General features: G+C 40.2%; 1 protein-coding gene across 1 annotated transcript in view; it reads right to left on the bottom strand.

Moving 5' to 3' along the window:
- The window catches only part of LOC122797784 (kinesin-like protein KIFC3), a gene marked incomplete at its 5' end in the record, with an annotated part of 595,169 nt that overhangs the window by 150,833 nt on the left and 424,951 nt on the right, over positions 1–19,385 (bottom strand). The window contains one exon of the mRNA XM_044066305.1: positions 1–65. This exon is cut by the window's left edge and continues 66 nt beyond it. Coding sequence (XP_043922240.1) covers positions 1–65 — 65 coding nt within the window. The remainder of the gene's footprint in view (positions 66–19,385) is intronic.

Here is a 19,385-nt window from a genome sequence, read left to right as displayed (position 1 = left end):
ACATCAATCTCTCGGAACAGAGCCTGCAAGGCCCGCTGATTAATTCCAGGGTTATCCAAGGGACCCTGTAAAGACAAAAGGTAGATTTAATAAAATCTGTCATATTTGCTTCTTTTTCATTTATCATCCTAGGTACACACCCCATACAATAAAATGGCAGTAAAGTCATTTGAAAAAAAAATATATCCATTGTAGTTAACAACACTGCAGTTTCAAAATCCAGCAGTGGCATACAGAAGGACACAATTTCTAACAAAGAAATAAAATGTTATGACAATATGGTCATAGGTTGTTACTAGGCATGCTGTCCAGGATACCATTAATGAGCTGACCCCAAATTTCCCATTACTCCAAAGCACTGGCTGGTTAAGTGATTTGTTCAAGTTACAAAGTAGGCAAACATATACTAAGGGAATCAAGCCCTTTACCACAGGAAGTAGCTCATTAACACCACATTGATTTAATCCACAATACCAACTGATAGACCCCCTGGAAAGTCAGTAAAATATTGTTTCCACTGTTCACTATTCTGCTATAATGACACTGAATTATGAGGCCCATCCTCCTCAGCCATTGATCATTACAAGTTATATCACCCAATGTACCTCCTAGAAGCCCTCATATTTTATATGGCTCAGGCAGTGTTACAGTAAATTGAAACAGAAATGCATAAAAATATGTGATGCTGCTACCATCAAATAATAACAGCAGGCACACAAGTGTAGGCTGTGCAGCTCAGCTTTTAATTAGGCATTTGACACAGACATACCATTTGCCCGTCAGTTAGTAGGATGAAGGTATGCCTGAAACATGGTTTAAATTATATAAAATATTAGTGATAGTGTATATGGAGAAGTGAGCTCATATGAAAGGACCAAAAGCTGTGCTAGTCTCTCCTGTTTTATGTTCCATTTCATGACTCTTACTTTCTATGCTACCCACTTATGCATCTTCTCGAGCCAAAACTGATATGTCTGCAGACCCAGCTTGCAGAACTAAATATATCACAGAAGCAATGCTCAGAGAAGTGGTATATAATGACTTACTCTCCCCATGGACAGACATTTAATCAGTCTGACTGCCCACCACTCTACACAGGTTCATGGCACACTGAAATCACACTCTTCCTTGACACTGCCTAGCTGTTTCCTCCAAAATTTGTCAACTGGAGAAGCAGTTGACATGCACAGCCATTGAACTGGAAACATCAAAACTCCAGAATATGAACGAACATGAAAATATAACTCTCAACCTCTTAGAGTAAGAAATATAGACAAAGCCTGACATAATGGGGAGACAAAGACCTAAAAATGCGGATAGCTTTTAAATATTGTTCTTGTAAACTTAGAAAGTTGCTAGAATAACAGGATTTATGTTAGTATGCATTTTCTGAAAGATATAAAGTCTGCAAATCAAATGCATGCCATTATTTAGTGACATCAATCCTCAGGTCTACCTATGAGATGCCAGAAAAAAAACACAGATTTTATGAGGAACAGACCACACATATGAAGCAAACATCTAGACATTTAAGAGGTATGTATGAAAAGTAGATATAAAACATTTTTTTGCAGGGGTTTTACCCTTTCCCCACTGTAGTGTGATCTCAGAATTAGAATATATAATTAGCAGGGGCTGTGGAAGATGGAAGGGGGCTTGCCCCTATAGAAATGTTTTATACATGGTTTTATATTGGTCGATATTCTGGAGTTTTGATGTTTCCAGTTCGACACTGTGCGTGTCAACTACTTCTCTAGTCGACTTTAATCTACGTCCATTAAATATGGGGATTAATAATAAAATACCTATGTCTAATACTTTGGTATCTTGTTGAAGATTCTTGTGATGCGATTTATAATTTTGAGGGGTTTAGTTTGCTGGAATATTGTTATGGATCTTCAGATTGAGATGTTAGAGTGCCCGTAGGGCGAGGATTGCCTTCTTTATCACCTGCACATTGTAAAGTATTTAACAGGAAATACTGTAGCCATTGTAGAAGATGGGAAGAAGAATAAGAAATGTTGCTTAATTATGAACACAGAGTCTTTTTTTATATATTTACTGAAAAGTGTCAGTGAGTGTGGAGCATTGTTCAGGTCATGTAGTATGCAGTAATGTGTCCTGAGAGAGCTGTGACTGACTCATATGACAATGTACTCTACATGGAACTAAATTCATCAGCTCTGATGTCTTTTAGTAAGAGAAAGTGAAGCGCTTGTAATGGGCTTGTATCAGAGACCTTGCTGCAAGCAAAGTTAACGTTTATAGGTATGGTTAAATGTGGGTAGTGCTGGGATGCAGACTGTGAAAAATAGTTGGCTAAGTTAATATGAAGATGAATTGATAGGTAAGCATAAAAACACCCTCAGCCCCCCCCCCCCCCAGTTATAGAAAAAGGTAGTATATAGCGGTTAGTGTTGAGGCTAGGCTACAAAATGTCTACTAGATCAAACATCTGGTAATAATCTATAAACTTATGAACCTAAATGTTCCTTCACGTAAAGCCCAAGTCAGACTATGTGAAAAAACTGTGGGTGAAACAATAATCAAGGCAGATAATTTCTGCAATATCATTTCGTCAGTGTATACCCAACAGGCAAAAGATAAACAAATAAATAAAAATAAAAGCAAAGTCTGCAGTCTGGTGCAAAATTCAAATGCAGAGAGTTAAAATATTTTCTGGAACTGAGCTTCTGGAAGTCCCTGTTGAAATTAATCACTGCTTACATGTAATTGCATTAAAGGTCAGACTGTAGATAGCTGTTATTTTACATTAAATATTAGTAATTATTGTTTAAAGTGCAGCTGAAAGTTGCTCAGAAGCTACCAAATAAATGTAATTAATGTTTTTATTTTTAATTATTTTGCCAAGAAACACATATACAAGTATGCAAGTTGCATTTCTCCTGGCTGACATAATTAGCTAACACCCAAGTTGAGTGAAACATGAATAGATGGGAGAGTTATTTAAAAACAAAATGTCTGCATAGAGCTCAGAGGGCTTGTCATTTGCACCTGCATAAGGGGAAAGAAACCTTTGTTCCCCATGCCTCCATTGTCAGACATACAAACATTATCCATATTCCTGATTGTGTTTGTGATAAACATTTCTGCAGTGTGTTCTGCCTAAAATAGTTTAGGTAGTAGTTGTAATATTCTTCATATTCCTGATTGTGTTGTGGGCCTAGTTGTTTGTTAGAGGCTGTTTTCTGAGCTCATTGTCCAGGCCATCTTATTTAGCAAAGACCATCCCCCAGTTCAGTGAGAGTTTAGTGTTTATGGTCATTGTCTAGTTGGGTTGCCAGGGCTATGGCTTGGAGAAAGCACCTCACTGGTTCTTTTGAGCTTTTTTTAAAGTTGTTTCAGGTTTCAACTTTCTGTTAAGAAGTTAACTTGAGTGTTTCAGCCATTCTCCCACCCTCCCTTCCTATTGGCATCTTGACTTTATACTTGCTGGCCTTGCAGATGCCCGCCCCTACTCTAAATTTGATCTTGGACACTCCTCCCTGTCTAGTGTCATTAGCTCATTCTACCTAATACAGAGAGAACATCTGAGAAGGCCAACCCACTTAGTTTCTTTCCTTCTGTTCCTCCTTTCTTAAAAAAAAAAATTGTCTGAATATCCATGTGTTCTGACTGTGCTTCTCAAACATTCTGGAAATATAGAGTATATTTTAGTGCATTTATTAAAACTGTATTTGCCTTAATATTGCTACAACTGAAGTGCTCTAGGTTGCACTGCATCTGAATTGTTTTACTGTGTTTTAGCTGCTTTTCTGTATATATAGACTTTTCTGTATATGTAGACTAGCTACTTATTCTACTGAATTACTGCCTCTTAAATCGTTTTTCAATTGTGCAATTGCCTTGCTTCATTTAAAAAGTTTTAAATTGCTAATTTTGTAGAGTTCTAATTGTATTTACTGTTTAGGGCTACACACTCAAGTGCATTAGCATTTTATGTGTTTATTTAGTGTATTATTGCATTGTTTAGCCTGTTTTAACAAAAAAAAAAATACTATCTTGTTTGCTCGTTTCCCACCCTTCCTAGCTAGTATAGTCCAGATCACAGGCTTTGCTGGTTTCAGGACTTTATTTCCTGTGTTCAGAGCTATCCAGACCTTGCTGTGGTAGAGGGAAGTCCTACTGCTTATCAGTGGGAGTGGTGAGCATTGTACTGCCTGTCTAACACTACAGGAGTGGTTTCCAGCTCTGAAATTGTAATTTTAGACATTTTGGGCTGATTTCTATCCCTTTCAACTTTCTGGCTTAAAAACACGTGTGTTTGCACATTTTTCGCATCGTGCAGCACCGCGGGGCTACGGTTAAACTATTCCAGGTTTCAGAAAGTCTGCTGTTCAAATTTTCCCTTAGAACTAGCTGGTATCTCAGTAGTAGCACTAAAATCTGAACCCCTGTGACTAGCATTTGCTCTAGAACCTGCTGGAAAGCACTAGGAAGCCTTAAACTGATACAAGCACTCAACTCTCCTTGTTAATAAGGAGAAATTAATCGTAGGCACTACACAGCCTATGACTGCAAAGTACCTTGCAAAGGTAAGGGAAAACAGCTCTTGTACTTTACAAAAAAGCACCTAAAAAGGCATGTCCAAGGGTCAGCTTCCGATGATTTCTCCTGTCCACCTAGTGAATCTAGGCATACTGGGGCAATGCAGCAACTGCCTCATGTACACAGACAACTCTCTCCTCCTACCACCCAACACTACAACCTGCAAGAGATGCACTTACATAGCCAAACTGGCAGCAAAGCTCTCTCCAGCCAAGATTGTGCTAGACAGTCAAGAGGAGAAGGTTAATACCCGCACTGCACCTCAAGCAACACATAGCCCTTCAAAAGCACACCATCAACACCCACACATAGCAACACTAAAAACCCACATATGCAGAGGCCCTTAACATTAACCTGCCCAAGCAACAAAGACCTCCGAAGCTGAAATGCAAACACCAGTCACAACCAAAGTGACACACAGCACACAACACCAGTGTGCCACCCAACAACCACCCCTAAGGCAAGACAATGTACCCAACACTTTAGTCATAGATGACTCTATAGTCAGGCACACTGATGTCCCACTCACCAGGCTGAACAAGGAGAAAATTACAGTCAGCTGCCTGTCGGGTGCCAGGATCCGCCACATAACACATTCACTCAAGTCACTCCACAACAAGTACATATACAACTCTGTCATTGTCCATGTTGGAGTGAATGACTTGAGACGTACCTCCCTGGACTACATGAAAAGAGACATGGAAGAGCTCTTGGGTCATGTGGCCCAGGCAGGTATAACCCTAACCCTGAGTAGCATCCTGCCTTTGCCCAGAATGATACCACAGTATAAGGACAAAATGATTGACTTCAACAATTGGCTGAGCTTCTGGTGTCATTCAAAGGGGATCCAGTATCTGTCTTCCTGGGATGACATGATCGACAAACCACGATGCTTTGCCAGAGATGGTCTGCACCTGTCACCCCTGGGATTCAGGTTACTGGCTAAACCTCTTGCCACCCCATAGTGCCTTTTTTAGGCAAGGTTCAAAGGACAAAACCACCACCGTAACAGATAGAAGCATGCAAAATCTGAAGGTAATGCTACTCAATGCTAGAAGTCTAAACCTCAGAATGCACTCTCTCGAGGCACTCCTAAAAATGGAGAACATCGATATCTGTGCAGTAACTGAGACCTGGTTCAAGGCTCCAGAGAGCACCCCTGCAATACCAGGCTACAACTCTTACCACACTTTTTGGCCACCAAACCAAGACCGAAACACTAAAGGTGGAGGAGTGTCCATATTCACCAAGGATATACACATCTCCAGGCTAGTTGCCCAACATAATGCATCTGAAATTCTCCAGGTGCAACTAACACTAGGTAAGACTGCAATCCAAACTGTAGCTTGTTACAAATCCTCCACCATGCCCCAAGATACTCACTACACCTTTCTAAACATACTGGAAAATATTAAGATGCAACCAAACACCCTAACACTGGGTGATTTCAACTACCCTGCCATTAACTAGGAAAACTACTCGGGTACCAACACCTTTTCCCAACGGTTCTTGGAATTCATAAATTCCAACTACCTGGATCAACTAATCCATTGTCCCACCAGGGGCTCCAATATCCTAGACCTGGTCATTACCAATATGGGAGATAGATGCTCCACACCAGTGGTCAAACCCTCATTGGTCAGGTCTGACCATAAGCAAATCACCCTTGACATCCACATCCCACCCTCCAGTAAGGAAATCTCCGTAAAAAACTTCTCCAAAGCCAACTTCATGCTACTCAAGTCTGAAGTGACAAACTTCATGACACCATGCAGACAGGAGCTGAACGTTTGACTGCTGAATCCTACACTAAGGAACTGTATGAGCACATCCACTCGTGCATGAATTGTGTCATCCCAAACAGAACCAAGACACTCTCATCAAAAAAGGAAGCCAATCTGGTGGTCCCCTGCCATAAACAAACTATACAACAGAAGAAATAAACTGTTGCAGAAAAGAGAAACATCCCAGGATGCAAAAAACTCCCTTACCAGCCTCAGTAAGAAGCGGAGATCCCTCATAAAATCCTCCAAAGCTAGTTACAAAAATAAAATTGCGAAAGATTCTAAAGACAACCACAAGGCATTCTATAGTTATGTCAAGATTCTAAATGGCAATGTTCAGATATGCTCTGAGCTACAACAGAATGGCATTAAATATACTGATCCCAAGGATATTGCTAATATCTTGGCAGATAGATTTAGTGCCAACTTCACCCCCCTCTCACCCCCTAAAGGGCCCATCTCAATACCAAAAGATTGCCAAATTCCAGTAATCACGGCCACACAGGTAGAAACCGCACTCTCCAAAGCTAAGAATACAGCATCCATGGGACCAGATGACATCCCAGGCTGTGTACTACATGAACTACAAAATGAACTGGCACCTCACCTAAGTGTCATGTTTAATTATAGCCTCACCTCAGGCTTCATGCCCACTGATTGGTGCACAGCTACAGTTATCCCACTACATAAGGGGGAATCCACCTTGGATCCCGGGAACTACCGTCACATCAGTCTGATGAGCCTGATCTGCAAGGGCATGGAACGCATTATCATGGAACTTATAAACAAAGACATTGGCAACCTACAAACACTGGACCCCACCCAGTTTGGGTTTGCCTCCTGAACCTGATTGACTTCTTCGAATCAGTCTCCGGAGCTGTGGACGAGGGTAAGGCGGTCCACACAGCCTATCTGGACCTTGTCAAGGCCTTTGACACCATCCCCCACTCTGGAATCAAACTTACTAAGCTGGGCATAAATCCCTACATCACTCGATGGGTTGCCAACTGGCTTACTGACAGAACCCAGACTGTAAAAGTAGCCGACTCCAAATCCAGCTCCAGACAAGTGACAAGTGGAGTACCTCAGGATTCAATCCTGGGACGGCTCTTGTTTGGCATCTACTTCTCTGAAGTACAGGCCAACACTAAGGGACTCTGGCTAACAAAGTTCGCAGATGACTGCAAACTGGGAGCCATTATTGAATCCCCAAATTATGTGGATATTCTACAAAAGGGCCTTACAGAAACAGATGTTTGGTGCCAGAGCCATGGGCTCAAGCTTAATGCCAAGAAATGTATAGTTACCCCCTTTGGGAAAAACTATGTACCCACGAATTACCACATATGTGGCAGTACACTAACCACCAAAAGTCTGATGAGAGATTTAGGGACACAGGTGGACAGTGGTCTCACCTTCGATAACCACAACACCACACCAGTCAGGAAATCCTTCTATGTGGCACACCTCATCACTAAGGGCTTTTCATCCAGAAAAAAGGAGGTCATTGTCCCACTGTACTCATCCCTCATTAGACCCATTATAGAGTACAACGCCCCATTTGGTATGTACCTCAGAAGACATCTGCAACAGCTGCAAAGGCCGCAGAAATACCTCACTAAAAGAATCACAGGCCTAAAGCAGATGCCCTATACTGACCGTCTAAAAAAACTCCAGCTGTACTATGTGACATATCGTCTACTCAGAGGCGATCTCTGCTTAACATACAAGGCCATGTCAAACCCCGAGCTGTTGGACATGCTCCACTTAATGAAATCCCAATCCCTCAGAGCCACACGCTCCAGGGATCTAAACCTTATCATCACAATGAACAAAACATGCTGGAGGGATAGTTTCCTGACCCAGAGACTCCCCAGACTCTGGAATAGACTGCCCATACATGTCAAGCAAAGCACCTCCTTGGCCCTCTTCAAAAGAAACCTTGACAATTGGATGGGAGATACGAAATTCACCCTGAGGATCACGTCAGTCGCCCTGCTAGACAGGGGTCCAGGGAAGTATATTGTGGGAAGAAATATCCAGGGAATTGTTATGGCTAGGCTTATATAGGCCCTAGGGCTGATAGCCTAGTACCAACCTATGAACCTATACATGGAAACATTGACCAAAAGGACAAAACAACTGAAGTCAGCTATCTGAATGAGTTTCAGTTATCTAATGTGCCACACTTTATAGGTGATACGACTGCAACAAGACAATCTGCCGCCTCATGCAGGCAAGTGCAGTGAATGCTGACACATGAAACCATTATAATGACTGGAAATACAGTATTATTTTAAAATGCTTACTGTGTGTGATATAACATTATTGGATTCATGGATATCTTATACTTGTATCATTTTTTTATTTACTGTTTAGGAACTAACGAGTACATCATGTACGACTGAAGTCGGGCATGTTAGCGAATTGCCATTACTGCATTTCAAGGCTGGATTGAGTGCATGCTTTCTCTAATGGGATTAATGTGACTAACTATCTATTGTTGAATAACGCTATAGCTAAATCTGCCTCTTAACTCATTCCCGCCAGTACAACTCTTTTGAGTGTATACCTTTAACTCCTAGTGGGTGTGGCCTGAGCCTTTAAAAATTAAGTTATCACCTTACAATTCTAACAAATACTCACTGACAGAGGTCAGATATCAATACAATTGTGTTTGCCATCATGTATGCTTCAAGATAAAATATTCTGATACCTTGTATGTAGCATGATTTTGGAATTATTAATGCAATATGAACAAGTAATATTTGACGCCTAGAGGAGCAGTAGGAGGTAACTGCATATGCACCTGGAGGTGCCACTAGGATGTAATGAGACACTATCTGGTTAATATGAGTGCTTGAAAGGCATGGAATAATAGAGCTAAAGATAAAATGTATTAGTAGTACCACAGCTACTCGAGTCTCTTTATGTGAACCAAATGCTAAATGTACCAGTGATTTGCAGACTACATTGAAGGCTGTTTTTGGACTGTACCTGCTGTTTTAACTGCTCTAAACTTGCGTTGATAGTGTAACCGCTATTTTGTTGAAACTAAAGTGCATCTTTCTCCCCTTCTCTCTACCATTGTTCCTGTAGCTCTACATCTCAATAATTATATATACTGAAAGCAAGGGCGCCTGCAGGGAGGTGCAAGGGGGTGCACTTGCACCCCCCTGGAATCGGCTACGGCTAGAGAATTACAAAAAACGTTTTTTTGTTTTACGCACATTCTCCTTTAAGAAGTCCAAATAGTCCAGTCACAGGCGTGCTGACATCATCGCTGTCAGTTTGAGGTTTGTGAGCGGGAACTCACACAGGTGGGACCTGACAGTTAGCAAGCGGCAGCACTTTCAGGAAGAGAGAGGTGTGTGAAACGGAAGATGGGAGCGGGACCTGACGACCGGACACTTAGCAAGCGGCAGCTGAAACGAACGGAAGGAAGAGGTAGTGTGTGTGTGTGTGTGTGTGTGTAAAATGCCCCAGGTGTACATGGTGGTGGGTAGTGAATAAGGCTTGAACCCTGTACCTTGGGCCCAAGTGGCAAGAGCCTGAATTCCCTACCCACCACCATTTGTAAAAATGTTGCAGGATTTTCCCTCATACTTTTTCTGTTCCTCATAAAATCTGTGGTTTCTGCATTTGTGTCCTTGTTGCCTGACAGCTACATGTTCTCTGGTTTTATTCTTGGCTGTCTGGAGTGTTTCTCCCTGGGCCTCTGCTAAAACTTAGCTTTTTTTTTTTTTCAAAGTCAGACTTTCCTGGTTAACAAAAGTTAAAAAAAAATGGACACACTTGTCAGACTTCATATTCTTCAGAAAGTGTATGGTAACAAAAGCTTTTATTCTAGCAATTTTCTAAGTGTACAAGATGGATATTTGAAATGTATCCCTGTGTTTGGGACTGTATCCCCCCCCCCATTATTGGCTTCGTCCAGGTTTTGTGCTAGGGTTGAGAGTTATGGTAAGAACTGAATTCACTGAATATGTTTGGGGCTGTATTCACCCAGTATTGGCTTTGTTTAGGTAGTGTTTGGGACTGTATTCCCCCCATTATTGGCTTCATCCAGGTTTTGTGCTAGGGTTGAGAGTTATGGTAAGAACTGAATTCACTGAATATGTTTGAGGGCTGTATTCACCCAGTATTGGCTTTGTTCAGGTATTTATTGGCTTCATCCAGGTTTTTGCTAATGTTGAGAGCTATGGTAAGAACTGATTTCACTGAATATGTTTGGGGCTATATTCTCCCATTACTGGCTTTGTCCGGTGTTATTTGCTAAGAGGTTGAGAGCTATGGTGAGAACTGAATTCACTGAATGTTTGGTGGTTGCAGTAGTCACCCATTATTGGCTTTGTTCAGGTCTTTTGTGCTAAGAGGCTGACAGCTGTGCTATGGTGAGAACTGAATTCACTAAATGGTAGCTATTTAAGTTTCAGTCTTCCTCTTTCACAAAACAGTTGATTTGGCGTAGTGGTATGTTGCTCTGACTGTTTTGCACGGGTCCCTGGGTTCAAGACGTGGCAGTGAAATGTATGGTGGTAACGCAGCATTTTATTCTAGCAACTTTCAAACATTATACAAGCAATGTTTAAAATGTGTCCCTGGTTTTTGGCCTTTGTCCCCCCCCCCAATAAATTTTGGCTTTTTCCAGATTTCTTGTGCTGAAAAGTTCAGAGATACAGCTGAGTGTCGGAGTAGATTTTACAAGGAGCTGAGAGCTGCAGGGGAGCAAAAGTTTAGTGCTGCTTGTGTTTAGTCTGCTTGCATTGTTAATAGCACAACAGATAGTGTACTTGCTTTAGATGCTGAAGGCTGTGGGTTCTACTCCCACAGTAGGTAAATGCATTGCTGATGCTGTATTGTGTTGTAAAGGGGTGGATGCTGCAGTCTTTTGGCAAAGATACCTAGTAACTATGAACCTGTTAACAGTTTGCTATCCATTCCCTATTGCGGTATTACTAGCTTTTCATTTTTAATGCATGCAACAAAAGCAATTTATTCTTCAAGAGTAACAGGCACTTTATTTGTAGATTAAACAATGACATATAAAGTGTTTGCTAGCAGCAACCTCTTTATTAGTTACAAATTTTTTCAATGTGGAGTTTACTACTTCAGAGATTGTGTATATTTTTTACAGATACTGGTGGACTTGAGTAGACTTTTTATGATGGAAATGTTCTGAATTGGGCAGTTTTGTCATTAGTGGATGCTTTTTGTTTCATTGTTTACTGGAAAAATGTTCAAAACAATAAATTTAAAATGCCCTCTAACAACTGTACTGTATTGTACAAGGAATATAATGTAATACAGTCAGGAAGGTGTATCAAAGAGCATGTGTATGTTATGTTCGAGGGGCCTATGATTTTGTAGACAGCCCAGAGTTAATATTTGCCATTGGCAAAATGTATTTTCTCTGAAAGTGGGTTTCAGTGCTGTTTCAATGCATGCGAGTTTCAAGAGCAGAGAAGTTTTAATGTTGGTCTATTTTCATTGTGAGACTGCATTGCTTTAACAGATATGTATTAGGGTTTGTGCTGTAAAATGCAAAATAAAACTTTCAAATGAAATCCTAAATCATCGCAGAAGTAAAGCAGTATGCACATTAGTGTTTATGATAAATGGGGCAAAATAACCAAGGAATGGGACATTGGAATGGCTGCAGGGGGGAGGCTCCATTTGACCATGATTTTGTGAGGGGGGGGGTAGCAAGCTCAGACAGCCCCGGTTGAACTATACCTCTCAGTTGTCCATATCTTTGCAAAATGAATAGATATTTGCTACTTATTTTTGGTTTGTTCTCAAATTTGTGATTTTCTAGCAAATCATTTAGGAATGAAGCCATTAAATGACAGACATTGAGTTTCAGATGTCATAACCTTCAGAAAAATGCATGCTAATGCAAGACTGTCTTTACGTTTATACAAGAGCAATTTTTAGTAGTGTTTGTATGTTCCCCAATATATTTGGCCTTGTTCAGATTTCCTGCATTAAGAGGTTGAGAGGTACGTGCAAATCACTTTGTAGATTAGGAATATCCAAACATCTCAATTGTCCCCAATTCTGGCTCAAAATGTTGCTCTCCCCTAATAATCCCTCCTCCAAAATGGCAATTTTGGAAGAAAATGTGGAGGGTTTACAATTATATACAACTGTAATGATCACTTATAGATTACCTTTATTTCAGAAATGCATGTGGATGCTCTTATTTTGTTAGCTGCTTCAAGTTAACTGTTAATATTAAAAGGTGTCCCTTTTTGACAGGTATTTTGAATCACATTTTCGTCCTTTTTCATAAAATTGTGGTTTTCTGGCAAATTAGTGGCAAGTCATTAAAGATTGAAGTTAGAAAATAATGGCAGACATTTGAGTTTCAGATTTCATACCCTTCAGAAAACTTGTACTAATGCAAGATCTACCTGTTCTATTTAAGTTATAAGAGCAATATTTAAAAATTGGCCTTATTTTTGGGCTTGTCACACTTCTAGTTCTATGTATGGCTTTGTCCAGATTTCTTGCTCTGAAGTTGAGAGGTATGTGTGTCAGATCCATCACTGTCAGCCAGAGACATTTCAAATTGTGACATACTTCTTGCACCCCACTCCCCATTGTAGTGGCTCTGGATGTGTCCATGGAAGGCAAGGAGCAGTTATGCAGTGTAAATGTGCAGAGTATTCCCCCATCCAAAGTAGATCACAAATACAACCGTGGCTTTTCATCTGTCCTTGATTTTGCAAAATGTTCTGGTTTTCTATCAGATTTTTGTACTGTTGATTTATGCTTCTTATTCTGGAACTGTATGCTGTCACAGTGCCCTGTTGCTCTGTTTAAGTAGCCATGGGTTAATGAACATCAGGTAAGCTTGTCGGAGATTGTAAGATGCAAGTTAGCTTTAGTAAGCTTGTCGGATATTGTAAGATGCAAGTAAGCTTTAGTAAGTATATTGTTAAAGAATTACCAGCATTGAAAGCCTTTTCGTTGTTGCCATGCAGAGAATATTTACATGACTAGATAATGTATAAGCCTTGGGTATTGAAATGCATATGACAGTTTTATTTATTTTATTTGCAATTGGTTTGCCAGGATAGTCCATTGGGCCAAATGAACCCGTTTTCAATGGAGTCCTGGGGAGAAAAGCTCCAAAACTAAGTAGGTTATTAATAGATATACAAATTATACAATTACACAGAAGTTAATCATACAAGAAATAACAATTTGAAAATAATACAACTAGAGTGAGTACAATCTAGTGATGAAATTAATAGGTAATACAGACTAAAGGGAAATTTAGCACAAAAGCACTGAGAAATAACAACATATTTGGAAGCATTTCATGACAATATTGAGGAATAATAACATATTAGGAAGCAATGCACAAAAGTACTGAGAAGCAATAACATATTAGGGAAGCAATACTTGGGAAGTGTGGCCTAGTCTATTCTTTCTGATTATTGTAGGAATAATAATATGTATGAGTTAGGGTGGGTAATTAGGAAAGTTGCAGGAGGAAACAGAGGAAGAAAGAAGATGGAGTTTGCAAGTGTTATGTGGTGTGGGAGCAAGAGCATTCCCACTGGGATACTAGATGTGAGTGAAGAGATCTTTTAAATATAAAATGGTTGGGGGTGGTGCGAATGGAAGGTGGTAGGGAGCTCCAAAGGCATGCAAGGCCATAAGACAGAAGATTTTTGCCTGGGGGACTAGTTGGTTTATATACTTCTAATAGATTTTGATTGTTGGACCTTAATACTCTTGCAGGAAGGTGCATTTTAAAGGCTGATGAAAGGGAGGGACAAAGGGAGGGGTTGAAAATGAGCTTATGTGCAAGATTTAGTTGAGTATATGTGAGAACTGGGTAGCTCTAGCCATTTTAGTTTTGGAGAGAGGAACAGTGGTGGGTGGAGGACTTGTGGTTGGTAGCGAACTTGGCAATTTTGTTGTAGCAAGAGGAAAGTTGTGTTTTAGAGAGGTCTGTAGATTAGTTAGGAGTGGAGCTCCATAGAGAAGGGAGGGATAAGAAATGAGGAAGAGGGTGATTTTGGTAGCAGGTGTAAGGTAATGATTTTGTCGGTAAAGCATACCGGGTTTTCTTGATATTTAACTGTAGGTGGGAGTTGAATTTGAGCTGGTTATCAATTTGGACCCCAAGTAACTTGGTCTCGGACACCAGTTCCAGGGTAGATTATTTTGTCTAGAGATGTGGAATGTGTTTATATTGAAAGAAGTTGCCTTAGAGGGGTGAATAACATTAATTTGGTTTTAGAGGCATTGAGTGCTAGGTGATTCCTTTTCATCCATTGCTCAGTTGTTGTAAAAGCATCTTGAGTCAGTTTTAGGAGTGAGGGGATAGAGGTGGCAGAGATAATAGCAGAATCATCGGCATATTGGATGATGTCTGAGAATGGGATAGAGTTGGAAATCATTTATAAATATATGGAAGAGAAGGGGACTCAGTATAGAGCCCTGGGGTACCCCAGTAGGACTATTTAGAAATGAGGAGGTGGCCTTCTTCCATTTGACTGCTTGTGATTTGTTAGATAAGTAGCTGGAGAACCAGTTCAAGGAGGAGGGAGATAGGTTAAGTTTAGAAAGTTTAGTTAGTAGCAGGCTGTGAGAAAGTTTAGTTAGTAGCAGGCTGTGAGTGTGTCAAAGGCCTTAGAGAGGTCGAGTAGTAGGGTAGAAACAATTTGGCCAGAGTCGGGCTTTATTTACAGTTTCAAGGAAGGAGAGGATGGCGGTCATAATGCTATGATGTGGTCTGACTCCATGTGTGGGAGTTAGTAGGTGATTATCTAAGAGATGTGGAAGGAGTTGTAGTTGGATACACTTTTCTAGGAGTTTAGAGATGGGGACAGAATAGCGATGGGGAAATTAGTAACATTGTTGTTGTTGCCACCTTTTATGTAGAGGTATGATAAAGGCCCTTTTCCAGACTTGGGGTACTATACATTCTTGGATAGAGCACTTGATTAAAATGCTAATAGGGTAGCGATTGCTTCAGCAGCTTTGCTAAGAAAGTAAGAAGGGATGTTATCAGGAGCATTGGTGCATGGCTTCAGTTTCATAAGGAATTTCTTTATAGTAGAAGTTGGGTATAGGTTTAAATGAGAAAAAGGAGTGTGAAGAGGGAGAATTAGGGGCAGATGAAGCTGATGAAGTAGTAGGAGGAGTGGAGGGATGGGAGTTAGTAGATGGGAATGAGGAAGTAGTAGCAGTGTAGTGGTGTTAGAGAAAGATGGCGTTAATTTGGAAATGGATTCAATGAAAAGAGTTAAATTGGGTAGCCAAGTCTTGGTCAGGAGCGTTTGGGTCTGGGGTAGGGGTATCTGGTTTGCTGGGGTTAAGTAGAGTAGAGATACCTTTCCAAAATTTCTGAGGGTTTGATTTTATTATTTTGAAGTGTGGAAAAGTAGTTTTGTCAGTCTAAGATTATGAGCTTTTTTACCTTATTTCGAAGTATTTTATATTCATTGTAATAAAAGGACAGGATTACAGTATTTTCAGAAGCTCATTACATTTTATTGCAGACCAGTGTCTTATAGCAGTGTCTGTGTGTTACTACACTTGTAGTTGGGTCAGGGTGGCTTTAATGGTATATGGTAAATAAGCATTGCTACCTTATTTAAAAGCCAAGCCCTGCAACAACTAGCTCCACACTGAAGTCAAAACACAATAGCTCTGGTGGGTAAATGTACTCTGTAGTAATCAAAAAGGCAAATGTTTAAAATAACTACAGCTTATGTGAAAACACAATAGGTAGTGATGAAACAATGCTCTGCTAAAATGCTTTAATGCTCCACAATGCTGAGCTGCAGATCAGTTATCACTGGCTACCAGGATTTCACCCACTTCAGCTCAAGCACGGTGCCGTTCAGTGCAACCTTCCCAGAACTAATTTGTCTGACCAGAATTATTTGGTGTGTGTATAAGAGGGAGGTAGCATACCCCTCAGCTGTCCAGATTTTTGCCCCATATTCCTCCTAAAAGGATTGAAGTTGCTAAATGAGACATTTCAGTTTTAGATGTCATGTCATTTAGAAAATGCATACCAACACAAATCCTGTTACTCTTGCAATTTTCTAAGTTTCTGAGAGCCATATTTATAATCTGTCCCTATTTATTTTAGGCTTTGTCCAGATTTCTTGCACTAAGGTTGAGGCCTTGAGGGTGTGGTATGTTTGTGAGAAAGTGAAATGCCCAAGTTAGAGTTAACAGGTGGAATTTTCAAGTGCATTTTCAAGGAACTGTGAGTTTTAAGGGAAGCTAAGTTCACTGCTGCTCATGCCAAGTCTATTTACAATGTGCAACTGTTTTGTTTAGCAAATGGTATCTCTATTGTGGTATAAAGTTTTAAAGCTATGTTAGTAGCACCACAAGTAGAATACTTGCATCTTAATATAAAGGCTTGAGGTTCTATTCCTACAGCATATACATTTGTATGCTGCAGTCCTCAGGATATCCTCCTTTGGATGAGATGCCTAATAACTATGAACCTGTTTTTCAGCTTGTCATCCATTTTCTATTGCAATATACCAGCTTACCATTTTTTTTAATTTAACATAGGCAATTTATTCTTTGACGGCAAAAGGCACTGAATTTGTAGATGAAACACTGAAATATACAGTTGTTTTCTAGCAACAACATCTTCATTAGTTTCAGATATCTTTAATGTGGAATTATTCAGATTACTTTTACTTCAGCAGAGTCACTCAAACAAGTGCTGCTGCATAATACAAGGGATATAATTCAATTATATATTATAATTAATACAATCAGGTAAATCAAATAACTTTTGCATGGCCCTAACGGTGTGCAAGGAGCCTATTGCTTGAAAACAGTTCAAAGGTAAATAACCTGCCACTGGCCAGATGCATTTTCTTTGAATGTGGGTTTCAATGCTGTTTCATTGAATGAGAGTTTCAAAAGTAGAGAAGCTTTAATGCCAAGTCTGTTTTCATTGTAAGACCTTTGTTTAGGTTTAGTAAATGTCTCAGTGTTTGGGCTATAATGTTTGAAATAAAAGTTGTAAATGCCTATTGCTTGAAAACAGTTCAAAGGTAAATAACCTGCCACTGGCCAGATGCATTTTCTTTGAATGTGGGTTTCAATGCTGTTTCATTGAATGTGAGTTTCAAAAGTAGAGAAGCTTTTTTTGAAAAAAAAAAATTTTGAAAAAAAAAAAAGTAGAGAAGCTTTAATGCCAAGTCTGTTTTCATTGTAAGACTATTGCTTTGTTTAGGTTTAGTAAATGTCTCAGTGTTTGGGCTATAATGTTTGAAATAAAAGTTGTAAATTAAATCCAACTGCCTGTAATCATTGTAGAACTAAAGCATAAAACAGTATGCACACAGATTTGAACAGTGTCTACAGTAAATGGGGAGAAATAGCCAAGTAATGGGACACTGGAATGGCTGTGTGGGCGGGGCTTGGGGTGGGTGGACTTGGGCGGGGCTGTGTTGGCAGGGTGCGGGGTGAGCTATGTGGGTGGGGCTCTGGGTTTGCACCCCCCTGCAAAAAATCCTGCGGGCTCCCTTGACTGAAAGGGAATCCAGCAACTGTCCACCCTCCTCCCAGGTCCTGTGCCCTGCATAAACGTGGGCTCCAAGCAGAAAACGTTTTTGAAAGCTCTGTGAAGTATGCAATATAACTTTCTATATGTCCAGCAAGCCTAACTGAATACTGCATTTGCTGGAAGTCATAGCCCCTGTAAGCACACTACCACGGAAGGCACTATTCTTAGCATTCCACCCCCCCAGAAATATGATCCTTCCTCTGACTACTTAGTCCCTTTCTACCTAGATTTTTCAATTATTGACGTCATTGCTTCTTTTAGGCTGCAGAAAACTTTAAACGATAACGTTAACTTCACCAAGCGTTTTTTACTTTGTCTCTAAAGACAACAGCCTAAACTTTATACAATATAGTGAAGCCTAAAACAACAGTTAACTAAAGCTAATCTGACTGATTGTTTTTGTTGCATTATCCCTACCGAGAGTGCTGCCCCGCTCTGTATGCTCGGGCTCACTTCAACTCTCTCCCCCCATATCATTTCCTTTATACCTAACCACACATAACCACTCACCCTCTAACTACAACTAAGTCCCTCCTCCCTACTTCCTATTCCTGACTTACCAACTCCTGCTAAAATATCCTCCCCATACATCCTCATATACTAATACTCAATTCTAGCATTTCCTTACTTCTAAATACACAAACTACATCATGCTTAACAAAACTCAAGTCTTACTTCTACTAGCTTTACTGTACACTCTCTCACACCTCACCTCCTACCACTCTCAACTACCTTCACCTCAATTCCACCACACTAATCAAACAACTATCTTCATTACTACTCCTCAACAAAACCCAACAATCAGCCCATCCATCCTTCCCCCACTCACTGCCTTTCCTAAAATAAAAATATCTCCTCAACCACCCAACCCCATCAAACCAAAAGTAAAGTACCACCTATTTACACAGCTATTTCATTACAAGCTCCTACTTCTATCTTGTGATATCCATCCCAATCCAGGCCCCACTGGCTATGCCCAGAGCAGTACCCAAAGTACACCTAATCCTACCCACCTTTCACTCTCAAAAAAACAGATATCCTTCTACTCAATTAATCTCAGGAGTATTGTTAATAAAACACATGATTTCCATGCCTGGGTAGCTACAGAAAAAAACAGGCATAGTCTCCCTTACAGAGACTTGGTTAAAACCCCATATTCAAGACAGCAAAATCATCCCTCCTGGATATAACATCCTTCGACAAGATTGTCAAAAGAAAAAAGGTGGTGGTGTAGCCATCCTCTACTCTGACCTCCTCACCCTAACTAGCCTTGAAAGCCCCCTCCCATCCTTTTCAACAGCCGAACTCTTACTAGCAAACTTCAAACTCAACAACTTTACCACCCTAACTATAGTAGCCATCTACATCCCCCCCAGGAGATAACACTAGCATACTCGAAAACATCTTATCCTACATATCACAGACCTTAAATAAAGAAACCATCATATTAGGTGATGTAAACA

Source organism: Protopterus annectens, chromosome 3.part1 (genome assembly GCF_019279795.1).
Source record: "Protopterus annectens isolate FY-2018-M chromosome 3.part1, PAN1.0, whole genome shotgun sequence".
Lineage (NCBI taxonomy): Eukaryota > Metazoa > Chordata > Ceratodontiformes > Protopteridae > Protopterus > Protopterus annectens.
This window is presented reverse-complemented; position numbering and strand designations above follow the sequence as displayed.